At 42.8% G+C, this 15484-nt stretch overlaps 1 protein-coding gene across 9 annotated transcripts in view; it reads right to left on the minus strand.

Annotated features, from left to right (window-relative positions):
* LOC110076737 (acylamino-acid-releasing enzyme) overlaps positions 1-15484 on the minus strand; it is a 70660-nt gene that overhangs the window by 32289 nt on the left and 22887 nt on the right. For all 9 annotated transcript variants that reach the window (XM_072989831.2, XM_072989835.2, XM_072989830.2 and 6 more), the window contains 11 exons: positions 15318-15378; positions 14930-15024; positions 14589-14640; positions 13153-13241; positions 12483-12621; positions 9409-9495; positions 8931-9011; positions 7035-7123; positions 2909-3099; positions 2471-2573; positions 39-145 (listed from right to left, as the gene is read on the minus strand). In XM_072989831.2, the coding sequence (XP_072845932.2) occupies positions 39-145; positions 2471-2573; positions 2909-3099; positions 7035-7123; positions 8931-9011; positions 9409-9495; positions 12483-12621; positions 13153-13241; positions 14589-14640; positions 14930-15024; positions 15318-15378 (1094 nt within the window). The remainder of the gene's footprint in view (positions 1-38; positions 146-2470; positions 2574-2908; positions 3100-7034; positions 7124-8930; positions 9012-9408; positions 9496-12482; positions 12622-13152; positions 13242-14588; positions 14641-14929; positions 15025-15317; positions 15379-15484) is intronic.

Genomic DNA, 15484 nt, shown 5'->3' on the forward strand with positions numbered 1-15484 from the left:
GGCCTATTGCACATCCCAATCGTCAGAAAAAGACCTACCGCACAGGGATGCCTCTGGCTCGTAGCACACGATAATATTCCACAGCTTGGTATGGAGACACTCGTCGGTCCCTGGCACCCACACACAGTAGTACCGGTGCTTGCACCTGGAAGGGAAGAGAGAGGCCATTGTGTGAGTGGCACAACTCTGCAAAACCTATTGACACTTTTCTCTAAAAATTAGAATACATCGAAAAGTGGAACAAATATATATATATTTCTGAAATCATGTTACCCATGCAAATTAAGCCATTAGTAGACAAACTATTCTGCTTCTGCTATGCATAGGATTGATCAAGGGAACCTTTATTGCTGCTAAGGACAATCTGATTAGTCATGCACACTTGTACATACATATCATATACGGTCATGTGAAAAAGAAAGCACACCCTCTTTGAATTCTATCGTTTCACGTATCAGGACATAATAATCTGGACTTTAGCAGGTCTGAAAATTAGGTAAATACAACCTTAGATGAACAACCCTTCCCAGATTATAAGGGAGTGGATAATTTTGGAAAATGATAGATCACTCAGTCTAGAGGGGCATGGTCTGCAATCTGGCTGGCATGCTTTTTTATGGTATAAAAAAGATAAAGAGCAAAAATATTTTAACTCACATATGATAAGAAGAGCTTTATTGGGAACTTGGAAAAAGATCGCACAGCAAATCTACCAAAAAACACCAGTATGGGTATCACCTATAGAGGCTTATACACACCCTAATCTTATGACAAAAGAAAAACTCTTAAGATATCAAGAGTTGCTAAAAAAGGATCATGCGTTGAGATCAAAAGAAGAGTTAGAGACACAGAACATTCAAATAGATTGGTGGTCTAAAGCACAGCTAGAATAAAGGAAGGATAAAATAGAGGGTATATATTTAGAATAAATGATAGTTGATAAACTCTTATTAGGTTCAAAAGATAAAATAATCAAGAAAATGGATAACTACCTACTAGAAATTAAAATGCAAGAGGAAATGGTTAACGAGTGTATGATCAAGTGGGCACAAAACATAGGTTATAGTATCGATATTGATCAATGGTTACAAATATTGTAAAATATAAAGCTTACAAAATCAGTTAACTTTAAAGAGAATATTTACAAGATGTTTTACAGATGGCACATGACCCCAGAAAAACTATTGAAAATGTATAGATTATCAAGTTCCTGTTGGAAATGTGAAGCACATGTGGGAAGCTATTATCACATGTGGTGGACCTGCAAAGCAGTGAAACAATATTGGAAAGAGGTGCATTTGGTATTTCAACAAATATTGCGGTGTAAAATCCCATTAACACCAGAATTGTTTTTATTGTCTATGATACCAGATAATATAGACAAAACAAAGTACGCTATAGCTAAATAGCTACATATATAGTTACCACAGCTAGAATCTTATATGCTAAAAACTGGAAAAGTCAGAGCATACCGAAACAAGACGATCTGATAGAGAAGATAAGAGAAACGGCAGAAACAGACATACTATCAGAAGTAATGAAGGACTGTCCATTGCAAAAGGCAACCCAAAGATGGGACTTATTTTACAAATGGTTAGAATCACTAAACAATGCTTGAATAATTTAGAACAAAATGTGGATTAAAATCTCAAAGGCAGAAAAGAGTAGAAAATCGGAAATAGAATTGTGGGATGATAATGTGAATAGAATGGATGCTAATATATTTTTGTGTCTCCTCTTCCTCATACCCCAACCTTTCTTTCCTTTATCCTTTGTGTCCCTTACCCTATCCCAAGTTATTTAAAAAAAACCCTTCCCAGATTAATGGGCAGCAACAATTGTTTCTCTACTATCACTAGTGATGTGCTTCCTCCTTGGAATTATGTTAACACACACCTGAACGCAGCAGATAACCAAACTGCTAAAACTTTGGCTTTTATAGAGGTGGCCACACTTGCTGATTGATCAATTATTCAAAGGCATTTAGTTAGCAGCTCCTGGCTACTACTTAGCCTCTTAATTCATATGGAAACAATAAGGGTCTACCACGGCTTCTCCATTTTGGCTTTATTTCTGTAAAACTAATCCTGACAGGGTGTAATATGTCATGTGTTATTGTTCATCTGAGGTTGTATTTACCTAATTTTCAGACCTGCTAAGGACCAGCTGGTTTTCATTATCTACATTCAAAAAAGGTGTACTTTCTTTTTCACATGACTGAATCTTAGTTCTTTCTCTAACTGCTCAAATTTCAGGAAGAATACCTTCAAATCTGTTCATTGTCACAAGGACTTTTTAAAAATCACTGTGGAAATTCTCAGAGTCCTAAAATATATACCCCAGTTGGTGCTGAACTGTGTGTGTGCATATAGCCTGACACATGACACGATGAGACCTTCACTGCAAGACATTTATTTGTTAGAGATTCAGGTGCTGCAAACAATGAATTCTTACATCAACTGGCACTTACCTTTGCAGCATGAGTTATGGGGGAGCTGAGCAGCATGGCAGCCAGATCTTCTGCAGTAGGAATTTGCTCAAAGCAGTACGGAAGACCTAAAGCTGAGAAACGCCTGGGGAGATGGTGCAGCCTATTAGCCTCATGCCCTCATTCCTCACTTCCACCCAGTGCCAAACAACACAATCCCCAGACAGCTTTGAGACATACTGTATGTGGAGATGGTTAGAGGAAAAAAGAGAAGGTGCTTTTGATAGGGAAGGCGAGAGTAGGAAGACAAACTGATCAACTAAGATACAATGAAGACAAGTAGAATCATTGCTGGTTGGGTGAAGAATGGGTAAGAGAGGAGGGACAAGAGTAGGTTTGTAGCAGAGAATAAGACGTGGAACAAGATGTCAGGGTCATGTGTTCAATGAGGCAGAAGGACCAGAGAAACAAATCTCTTACCAATCAGGGATGTCAGAGGTTCCCAGCAGAGTGGCCGTGTTGATGACAGGGCTTCTGACTGCACAGGCTTTGTACCTCTCTGGATACCGACCAATCAAATGGCAACAAATAAAGCCACCATGAGACCCTCCCAGCAAGGCAATTCTGTTTGGGTCCAGGGGCTCCATCTGCAATGCCACTTCTACTGCCCGCTATGAGAGCAAGAAAGAGCACAAGTCAGGCAGAGCTGCAGAGGGCGCTGAAAACTGAGAGCAAGTGCAGAATGCTGTATTACCCAGCCATGCTCTCCAAACAGGTGTGATGAACTCACACTCTTATATACTAGGAATCTTTGAACCCTGGCATCAGTATATCCTAGTGGATTGTTCCCAGTGAATTACCCAAATGGAGCTATCTCTCAGGTTACTGAACACACCAGGAGTCAAAATATACACAGTAATTTCTTCAGGAATTCACAAACATTAATGCAGGAATGTTAAAAGGGCATCATTTGTCTCAAACATTATGATACATAACTAAGAAACTAAAATATGTAACTAGCTGGAAAAATGTACACTGTTCCATGAATCAGGCTTTGTTAAAGGTGAGGAGATGTAGCTTTAAAGGGCACACTTTTTGTGACGCCCCCACAGGCTGCTATGGGCTTGATTTCAATTCCTGCACATTTTAGGAATTGAAACTTAGCAATTTCAGGGTTCCAAAGTAACTGAGAGGAGAACGGAGAGAGAGAGAACAAGGCTTAAAAGAGGTGTTCAGAGGCTGAGGAAGTATGGCAAGGGGTCTGTTGCATAGTAGAATGGCTCATATTTCCTCCACCAGCTCCTTGCTTCCTAGCTCACTTCCAAACCATTTCTATATGACCCTCTGGGAGACCCTCGCACATTTCAAGGGTGGGGGGGACAGACTGGAAAAGATTTTTCACACACCACTTACAAGGGTCATTATCGAACTTATACAATTCTTATTTTAGCCACTGTTTCTTTCATATTGTGTTTACAGCTGTGGCCAAAAATATATAGGTTAAAAACAGCTGTCCTAAAGGATTTTTTTTTTAAAATCAGAAGTGGTCTATTTTGGGGAATTCTCATCTTCTAGCACCTTCACGTTTCATTTTGGATTATGTCACCCTGAGGTTTTCAAGGTGTAAAACACTCAGAACCACATTACTGTCTTCTGGGCCACACTAACAGGCGTTAGCTTGATTGGCACTGTCATTGTCTGCAAAAAAGATCCTCAGTGTCCCTTTCTGCTATTGTCGCTACCCAGCGGCTACCCAACTCTTCTGCTGAGTGTGACTATTAATTTCTGAAGCCAATGGATGCATCTTTGTCTGGTGTCCTGGTGTCCACTTTGTCCTGGATGGCCCCGCAAGGAGTCTGAATTTGGAATGGGGTCTAGCCTCCTGATCATACTGCTCTCAGCTTCCCTGACTCACTCAAACCCTCATGACCAAATTAAGGCATGCTGCCAACACAAGAGACTGACTTGATAAAGGAAACAATGACTTTGAGTTTGCAAAACCTGAGCAGGGCTGCTAATGATAGGAATGCTGGGATATCACTAATTCATAGGGTTGCCATCAAGTTGGAAACAACCTGATGACACGTAACCACCACCATCATATTGAGAACCACACCAAACAAATGAAAGACTGCCTACAGTCTTTTCCACTTTGTGCCTGGGGCACAGGCTCTACCAAATGGTCTGGATCCCTCACCACTTGAGAAGACGTTGTACAACAGGTGGCTATAATTTGTAGGGAAATGACCTTTGGCAGACTTCCAAAGATATCTCCTTTGGGAATCTCATTTCATTCCTCCTGAAAAGAAACGGGGGTATAGAAAATTGCAGTCAGTACTACAAGGAGAGACTGATAAAAAGTCAGTAGTTATGCAGGTCCTGAAATCCCAGATCTGTGCCTTTAGGAGAAGCTAACAATGTCCTTTTGCAAAGACCTCCGTGATTTTCACTGTGGGGACTGATCCAGTGCTCTTGGCTTAGTGCGATTTTAAGGCAATTTCAGACAGTTAGGAATGGCAAGAACACAGGGATCTCAGGAATGATGGAACATCAAGGGGGCATGAAGCCAAGGACTTTGGCAAATACAAGAATGGGCCCTGAAATCCCAGGCTCTTTACACTGTTCTCTAAAAGGAACATCTGCCCTGGCCTCAAATGTATCTTTTCTAGAAAGGCAAGGAAGTGGGAAGTGGAAACATAGTAGGCAACAAATGCTGGTTGGCAGAAAAGAAAAAGAGACTATTTTAAGAAGGTCCTCTTCAAAGAAAATTTAATCGACAGAAGCACTGATGCCATTTGCCAGCTGCTGAATGCCCTGTATTCACACCTACGTCCTGATTCACAGTGAAACATCAGGAAGAACTTTACTTGCAGCAATTAAAGGAGGCTCCGTTTATTCCTATTCTGCTTGCATGATCAGCAGGGTCTACTGACCCCAAGAGACTAGGACTTGCTCCAGTTTGGCTTTGCCCAGGCTCTCTACCTTTGAAAATGCAAACAGTGTGGCGGCAAGTTCCTCCATACCCCTCTGTTGCACGGAACCAATCTGCAGCCTCACACAATTTTACACAGATCCAAATATAGTCACATGTAAACAAAAATGGAGCAGGTGGAAAGTGGAAGTTCGGCTATGGCTTCATTTCCTGCATCACTGTTATATTTCAGGTGCCTGGAATTAAAAAAAAAATCTTTCTTCTCAGAATTTGATATTTTTCTCCCTCCTAGTCCACTGTTTGTAGAGCTGTTCCATTTTGATTATTTGGTGTTGGCTTCTGGACACTGATGGCTACGAGGAGAATAACAAAGCCCTCAAAACTGGACTGATGGTTTGTCATATCAACCCATATATAACAGCGCTGTGTTATTTCCTCCTTACACGAAGTTCAGCAAACAGCAGTCTTTTGCACAAGACAAAAAGTATCTCCTTAAGGGAAACTGGCAGACAGGTGTAAAAATACAGATGTGTTTAACTCTGGCAGGAACCAACTCTTTTAGGGTACTTGGTGAGATAGAGAATCAACCACAACTCGATACAATAAACAGGATTTTATATTATATAGGGTTTATTGCGAGATAATATTTCCTGCAGGAAAGGAGATGACGGGGTTCTTTCTAGACTCAGATCATGTCAGCTCAACAACAGAAAATAAGGGAATTACCTTTGTAGGTTACAAGTCAAAACAAGATCGAGAAACAGGATCAAGAGGTTCCTTTGCCAAGGAAATTCAGAAGTAGTTTGACCTTCAGCCTACCCTGCACTTAACCTTGCTTAATAACATGTGATGGTCAGAGGCACATGTGTATGGAGACATTGGGTAACTAGATGCGCCTTCTCACAGCCATGTGGATACACTATATACTATATACAAAGAGACAAACTCCTTAAGGAAGCGTCCAAAGTTGTCATCCAGCCATTATCATGTGAAATACTTTTAGTTTAAAGCTTCACTTCCCCTTGTTTCTTATCTGTTCCCTTCCCTCAGCTTCTGAAGAGGAGGCAGATGTATTTCTCTTGACCTTCCTTTTCATGAGAAAGCAATTACTGTGCCTGTAGAGGTAATAGGTGGGGGATTCCTCTGTCAGCTATTCCTCCGAATGAGGCTCAAACATATTGACCTCCAAAGCGTTTGCAGTTCTAAAGACAGGAATATATGGAATATAGGTATATATATATAGGATAGAAAAGAAGGGGAAATTGATTTTCCCTGTACAGGTGCCAATAGACTTTGGGAACGTTCCACAGCAAGACGTCCTTCTAGTGCTCCTGGACTCAAGATGACAAACACACTGATGCTGCTGCACCCAGGAGGTCTGTGCAGTCTATCAGGCAGATCGGAACGGCACTGCTAGGACCCAGCACCTTCCGTCATGTTGAGACCCCAGAAAGGAAGGTGGAGAAGAGAAGTCCATTCGCTGGGAAGTGCTCATAGAATATTTCAGGTGTGCTTTGCATTAGCCCAATCTGTGACAACGGTTTCTCCTCCATACTAAAAAAGGAGGTGTGTGACCGGCTACTATAAAACAGGACAGACTGATATGCAATGCATTGTCCTTCTTTGTTCCAAGATTTCTTACACAGAATAGGAAAAGAAACTAAAAGGGCTGACCTGAGTATCTTCCACGTCTTGTATGCCCACATGGGAAATGAGTGAATCAATGCTGGCCTGGCCAAAACCCAGGGAGCCCCTGTAGTTTACTGCTTACACAAAAAGCAAAGCAAAATAGTAAATCAGGTATGCCTTCAACCAATGTCCCAAGACTTGCCACCCACCCCACCCACCAAGACTGCTTATTAGCAAATGGCTGCTCATGGAGTCTCCTGATCCCTGCTACTCCATTGTTTCCAAATGGTGTAGAAAATTTACAGTACAAGGAGCCCACCTCTCTGAATAAGAAACTGTTAGACGCTGAGTACAAAGCAACATTCTGCTTTCTATTTCTCACTGTAGAATGTTGCACAGCTGTTATATTGACCTAGGGTACCTATAACTTTGCTACTTCAGCAAACTATGGCATTAGCAATAAAACATGCTAATGATGAGAATTGGTGCTCTTTCCCTTGCTGCCATTCCCTCCTCGTTTGTGTCTGGCATAAGTGGTGGTTTCCTGCTTTGTTAAATAAAGTTTCCAATATTGTCTAAGGCAGAGAGGAATTTAAGAATTGTCCACATCCAAGTTTTGTATGCAAACCAGGAATTGCAAGCAGTGCTTAAACCAGTTTCCAAAAAGTCTCTCAAGGTGGCACACAAATAGAGGAGAGAGAGAACTTGGGCTCACATAAGCTTGTACCAGCTATATCAAACCTCAGTCTGTAAGATCTGGTCTTCTCTGATGAATAAATCTAGACCTATTCATTTATTACTTGCCAACACATTTCTATAATTTGTTTTTCAATTTCCAGTGCATGGAAGAGATTTTACTGGCAAAACATAGGCTAAAACATTTAGCCTGCTAAATATGAGTATATGTGAAGCTAGCAGTGTTACCCAAGCAGGAAATGGGCACCATACCTACAAAAGTGCAGAAGGACAAAAAGAGCATGGTGGGCTTGTTTGGGAGGAAAGAATCTTTACAGTGAGTGACAGAGTGTGGAACACTTTGCCTTTGCTGACATTGATTTTGGATCCAGGCAGGCCTCTTGGTCTTGCCGTGACCTCTCCTTCTGACCCAATCCACAGGAAATCTCTTTTTCCAATATCCCTGTGGCGAGCACCCTGCTTTGGCTCATGTAGTAGGTTATTTGCATTTGTCAATGAGAGCTGTTGGGCGGCAGAGCCAGAGAAACCAGAAGGGAGGGGTGAGGCAGAGAAGAGGAGTGAGAATTTTAGTCAGAGGAGGAAAGTTAGAAAAAAATCGTGAGAGTGTCTGACATGAGAAGTCAGTTAAGAGTCAGAGATGAGAGTCTGAAGTAGAAGTTTGTCTGTGAGAGTTAGAGAGAGTGGCAGAGTTAAAGAGAGTTAAGAGTGAAACAAGTTATTATTAAACTATTGAATACTTTTAAGTCTTTGGAGAATCTGTTTATGTGATCTGTAACCAATAAATCTGTTTTACTCAACTTTACTCTCAGCGTAGACCTCAATCTTTCTAATTAAAGGTTGTTGACAGAGGTCAACTGGTGGCAGTGTAAAGGAGGGGACATGTCGTGGGCCTCAGGCTAGTGAAATAACCTGGGGACACGTAGGGGCATGTCACAACCCTCTTTCTGTCTGGATACACAAGGTCAATTTTGCCCTCTCTTATTAAGCTCTATCCCTGGCATAGACACTTCTTAGGAAGAATAATGAGTCAGACAAAGATAAAAATGAATAATCAAAGTCTAGAAGTCTGGGGGTAACTTCTTGGCTTTTTAATTTATTTTTTAGCGTAAAGAGTCTTGGGGATCATTTCAAAGAGTATTCTTCTGAAGCAAGATTTCTCCATCCAATTTATTACATAGCTATTTGAACAGTAGCACAAACAGAATTGTTGAACAACTGTGAACACAAACATTCAGGGCGACTCACCCATGAGCACAGCAAAGCCCAGCCGACAGAGACATGCCATGGCTGGCCGCCAACGAGCATCAAAGACAGCGTGTGGGCCCCCTGAGAAACAGAACAACAGCTTTAACGCAAAAGGACCGGGAGCTCTCCAGATTTTGGAACCTATCTTTGAGAAGTCAAGACTGGGCAGGTTCCATCAGAGACCTCCTTCCCTATGTGGGGGCTGAGAGGTTCAGGGTTAGGCAAGGAGGAGGAGTCTGGACTATTAGCTGGACTATCTGGACTTCTGCTGAAGCAGAAGGGCTCTTTCCCCCTCTTCAGATTTCAGAAGGGATTCAGAAAATTTCCTCGGCCCTACAAAAAAAATCTGGAAATCAGATCATGGCCATTTTTAATGGTGTCTTAACAAAAGCAGGAGAGAAGCTAGGAAACATGGGGCTACGTGGTAGGTCACAGCAAGCGTTGATTCAGGCAGCAGAGGGCATCTGGTGTGACTCACCATGAGGGGAAACAATAAGGGGAAAGGCCTTTTCTCTTTGCTTGCTTCCTTGAGGCCTCAGCAATAGGGCTTCAAATGTCTGGTCAGCTGGAAGAGAGGACATCACATGATGCTACGCTCCAACCTTTCAATTGCCCCAGAAGAGTAATTGTGCAGTTCAGCCTCCACATACATAGTTCCTTTCTATGTTTTTCTTCCCTTTCTTGCTCAAGAGCTTCAAGAAAAGGCCTTCCTTTTTTCTTCTGTGAGAACCAGGAGATTGGTGCTTCTGAGTGAAAAAAAAAATCCAAATCCTAGCCCTCCTCCAATGAAATAATAAATTCTCAAGACCGAAAATCAGCTTCGTCCCTCAGGAAATCAAAGGCGGTTAAACATAAATCACTTACTACCTTAGAAATTCTCTGTTTTATAACAGCAGCAGCAAGACTATAAGGGCTTCTAACCTATCCCACAAAAGAGAGAGAGAGATTTTCAAGGAAGACCCACCCAAGCTTAAGGCATGACTGCACAGAGGTCTGTCTCAGGCTGACACAAAATTCTCTACACCACACCGTGGCATTTAAACCAGTCACCATTCATACAGACATGTTTAATTATCGAGGAAAGATACATTTCAACTGTCCACAGATCTCACAGACCCTATTCACAATTACCACTATTTGCTGTTGTCACCACCCTCTTACCACCTTTTGCCAGCTTTCAAATCCCTTCTTTTTATGTGTGTGCATTAATGTTTAGCAAGTGAGATAGTGATGGACCAGCAAGACACAGTGAGCATTTGAAATAGTGCTATACCAGGTTAGTGCAGTATCAGTTTAGCGTTATAGCGTTAACCTAGGAGAATTTGTAAAAAGACAATTTACAAGTATCATTTCAGCTGTAGTCCTTATGAGCAGAAGCAAAAGGGAAGCAAAAGGAATAGGATTCAGTCACACTCTATGCATCATCAGTGATTTCCTCTGGACATGATAAGCAACTGCCCTAGAGGACCAATACAGGTAATTACATAAGCCAAAACCAAGTTGACAGGAAATGCTACAAAAAAGCCCACAAGCTCTGCTGGTCAAACAAAATACAAAACCACATAATCCTATCAAAAGTTCAATCCACTTCAAATTAGCGCTAATGCCATGTAGTCTAGCAATTCTCAACAGAGGCCATATGGCCCCCTGGGGGCCCCCTGAGACATTTGAAGGGGGGCACAGACCAAAAGGTTCATTCATCTGTTCATCTGTTTCAGTTGCATCCTTATTTGACAGGAGGCCGTGGAACCTGAGAAGAGCTTCTGAAAGTGCCATGACCAACACAAGGTTGAGAATGTCTGTTGACCCTGTTGATACTCCTGGACCTCTCAGCGGCTTTCGACACCATCGACCATGGTGTCCTTCTGGATAGGCTGGCTGGATTGGGGGCACCACTTTATGGTGGTTCTGCTCCTTCCTGGCTGACCGTGTCCAGAGCGTGCTGCTGGGGGACAGTTGCTCTGCCCCATGGCAGTTATGTCATGGGGCTCCTCAGGGCTCGATACTGTCCCCCATGCTGTTCAACATCTACATGAAACTGCTGGGAGAGGTCATCAGGAGGTTTGGGCTGAGGAGTCAGCAATATGCAGATGAAACTCAGCTCTACTTCTCGTTTTCCACCAATCCAGGTGAGGCGGTTTCTGTGCTGAACTCGTGTCTGGACCTGATAATGGACTGGATGAGGGTTAATAAATTGAAACTCAGTCCAGACAAGACGGAAGTGCTGTTAGTGGGTGCTTCACCGGACAGGCTGGAGGGCCATCTCCCTGCCCTGAATGGGGTTACACTCCCCCTAAGGGACAGGGTCCGCAGCTTGGGGGTGCTCCTGGACCCCAGTCGAACACTGGAAGCCCAGGTGGACTCGGTGGCCAGGGGTGCCTTCCTTCAGCTGCGGAAACTATACCAGCTACGACCCTACCTGGACGAGCGGAGTCTCATGACAGTTACACATGCACTGGCAACATCCCGTATAGATTACTGCAATGCGCTTTACGTGGGGCTGCCTTTGAAGACGGTCCGGCGACTGCAACTGGTCCAGAATCGAGCGGCGCGGCTGGTGAGTGGTATGGCCACCAGGGAACATATCAAGCCGATTCTGTATAAGTTACATTGGCTACCAGTTGCTGCCCAGGCCCAATTCAAAGTGCTTGTTTTGACATATAAAGCCCTAAACGGCTTGGGCCCTGGATACCTGAAGGACCGCCTCCTTCCATATGAGCCTACCCGGCAGTTAAGATCTAGCCAGGGGGCCCTTTTGAAAGAGCCGTCCCTCAAGGAGGTAAGAGGGACGGCTTGTAGACAAAGAGCCTTTTCGGCAGCTGCCCCCAGACTATGGAATGCCCTCCCGACTGAGATTCGTCTGGCGCCGACACTGATGACATTTCGGCGCCAGGTCAAAACCTTCCTGTTCCAGAAGGCTTTTAACTGAAATAATATTAGCTGTGGGTCCGATGGCAATTATATATATATTTTAATTGTATTTTAATTGTTACATATCTTTTTGTATTTTAAATGCTGTAAGCCGCCCAGAGACCTTTGGGTAGTGTGGGCGGCATATAAATTAATTAATTAATTAAATAAATAATTAAATAAATAAATAAATAAATAAATAAATAAATAAATAAATAAATAAATAAATAAATAAATAAATAAATAATCAATGGAACAAATATCAAAAGGAACCGTGAGGATCATGGCACAAACAATGGGACAAATACCTGTCTAGTTGCATTTTTTACAATTCGTTACAATGCTACATCCTGTTCGTCCCTGTTTGGACTACTCCAGAACTACAGCAAGCTGTACAATCTACCTCCAGCTGCTATCCCAAGGTCAAGAGACGAATTACTAAAGGATGCAGCTTTCCTCTTTGCCATAGGCCTCGTTTCCTTCACAAGCCATTTGTGCTACCCTATACATACAAATATAGCCTCATTCAGGGCAAGCTAACCACAAAGCACCCAACAAATCACAGCCAAGTCGTGGGGGGGGGAGGGAGGGAGGGAGTGAATTTTGAGTCTAGATGGAAGCTCCATCCCTCTGTTTCCTTACTGGCTGGGACGCCCTCCTCAGACACTGGAGGATGCACTGTGAGGATCTTCCATTCCACATCTGGCACTATAGAGGCTTCCTCCACAGTCACCCACTGTAGTTTCAATTCTCTTCCAGCAGGGGGAAGCACAGCCACCTTCTGCAAGACAGATACATTTGGTTACAGATGCAATAAATAGGCAGAGATTTTGCACATTCTTGCAAGATCTCTTAGCAGTGCACTAGTCTGTGGTATTCAGTTGTTGTTTTTTTCCTGAAGAGGAGACAGCTGATGTAAACCAAAAGGCAATCTGCTCATGGGCATGTTTCTCTATTGCTGCATTAAAAAAAAATCCAAACCATGTTTTATTTTCATACATGGTTTATCTGTCAACTGACAAGGAACAGATTGCGAGGATCTGCCAAATTAAGAGATCATACTAATTGCCAAATCTGGTTTGTGAACAAGTTTATGCGAAAAGCAGCTTGCCCATAATGTGATCTATGAAGACAGCACACACATAACACATTTCTGCCTGTGAACACTATGGGAAAGAATAAAGTACCTAATGATGCTAGTTCACCAACTGCCTCTGCCTGTTTCACCCAGACCGAAAAAAATAAGGGAAAAGGAACAGAACTCTAAAGCAAGCCTAAAGCAACCCTTTGACCTTCAAAGGGAGTTTCTTACCAGGCTTGGGGGGCAATTGGGAGATGAACAGCTCGCCACCAGGAGATCCTGCTGAATTCCCAGAACAGTCCAGCTACCTTCTGGCATTTCTAGGGTGGAGCACCAAGAAAATCTCTTAAAGTTCACCTGAGTGAACCAAACCAAGTGAAAGCTCCTGTTGCAAGACAACGGTGCAGTACTGAATATACATCTTATGGATGGGACACAGCTCGGCTGATGGGGCATGCACTGATATGAGTGTCCCATCGCTGGAGGCTTTCAAGAAAAGGTTGAACAGCCATCTGTCCGGGATTGTATGAGGTCTCCTGCCTTGGGCAGGGGGGTTGGACTAGAACACTGGTTCTTAACCTTGGGTTACTCAGGAGTTTTGGACTGCAACTCCCAGAAGCCTTCACCACTGACTGTGCTGGCTGGGGTTTCTGGGAGTTGCAGTTCAAAAACATCCGAGTAACAAAGGTTAAGAACCACTGGACTAGAAGACTGCCAAGGTTTCTTCCAACCCTACGACAATTCTCTGATTCTATAATTCTTGGTGCTTGCTTCTTTAAGAAAAGAAAAAAATCATGTGGGGGACGTGAAATAGGCTGAATATAAGCTGAAGCCCAAGAAAGGGAAGTATAAAACCTTCAGAAGAGTATATAAAATGAAGGTTTTTTTTTTAAAAAAGGAGAAGCTCACCAAGTGGGGTCAGGATGGCTTTATATAAATCTAGATGAGCAGTCTTATGCTGAAGGCATATAGCGGGGAAGGGATCGATCTGTTTAGTGAGCACTAATTAAAAGTCACCTTATTCTGACTGAAGCAAGCACTGAACAGCAATCAGAATTAGTTCTATCACAACCAAGCTCTGGAAGGGACACAAAAGAGGCCAAGGGATCCAGAAAAGCTTTGTCCAACTGTTCCCTTGTGCACCTCAACTGCAGATGGCCATTTGCTTGTGGCCTTGGTCTGCCCATGAGAATAAGCTGCACGGAGTGGAGTGGAGTCATTTTACTTGGATTAGACACATTACAAGCTGCTAGGCATGACCGTAAATGTATTGTGTTGAAAAACTGATTGTCACATTTCATAGCTTTGAACTCTCAAACAGTTTCATAGGCCTCAGGAGAGGACCCTTCCTGAGGCAAAAAAAACCTGGGTCAGGAGTTAACAGAAGGCTGACTGCAGCATTTTGTTCTCACCAGTCTTGCTCTGAATGGAAAAAAAATACTTCAACAAGTAGAAGAGTCCATCTCTGGAAGCTCTTAAATACTGATAGCTGAACAGATTGTGGACATTCAGTTTCAGACTAAGCCTCCTTTGGATAACAGAGGTCTATGAAATGAGCAGAACAAATGGCTGTGAAAGCTCTTGTGAGTGTGTTTGACCTTTGAAATGACACACCTCTGCAAAAATAATACAATTTCTGTAGCCTACAAGCTAAGATTTTATTGTACCTGCTGTAATCGGTGTCACACTCCCCAGGTGAGTGTCCACAATCAGCAGCTCCTGTAAGAAATAGTAAAGGAAGGACAATGACTGGGAAAGTGGTTGTTAAGTTACAAAAAACTAATAAAACCTAGCACAAAGGTGCCCAATTTCTGTGTACCTCCACCCCAGGACCTGGAATGCCACCCTCCTATTTTTAACAAAATTACTCAAAAATATGTCTCATGCTCTGACAGATTCAGTCTCTGTGGGTTGAAGCAGTTCCCTGGGAGATAAGATAGATGGGATACCCACAGAGCTATATTTCAAGCCATTCCATCCAAAGTCCACCACGAAGGCATCAACATACCTTCCTGCTCCTCTGAGGAGTGTTAAGAATGATTCTTTTGTTGTCTGGGGCCCAGCAAAGGAGCGGCACTGCTCCTGAGTAAATCCCAAAGAAACCTGAAAGGGATGTGCATCAGATTTTGTGAGACTTCTGGTAAAAATATGGACAAAATCAGGACCTTTGGGAGAAAACAAGAAGTGAAGGCTAACCACCCCTCCTCCCCCAAAATGATTTGGGAAGATGGTATTTGTGAAGGTGTTTTCATTTTCAAAATGTCCACTAGAAAAGCAAACTTCAGTGTTTCTCCGTGTGGAAACAGAAGCTAGGACGTGAAAGGTATGTGGTAAGCAGAGGGAGTGCAAAATGCAACCTTACTTTTTCATGTTCAGTTTCTAAAAGTAGGATTTACCAGCTGTGGGAGTCTGGACTACCTCCACCACTGTAGATACACACTTCGTTTGCCAATTGAGCTAGACAGAACAGAAGAATGGAGACTGCTTAGGCAGAGGGACAGCCATATTAGACGGTTGCAGCAAAAATGAAGAATATCATGACAAGTTAAAAACAAATAGGTTT

This window comes from Pogona vitticeps, chromosome 2 (genome assembly GCF_051106095.1).
Source record: "Pogona vitticeps strain Pit_001003342236 chromosome 2, PviZW2.1, whole genome shotgun sequence".
Taxonomy (NCBI): domain Eukaryota; kingdom Metazoa; phylum Chordata; class Lepidosauria; order Squamata; family Agamidae; genus Pogona; species Pogona vitticeps.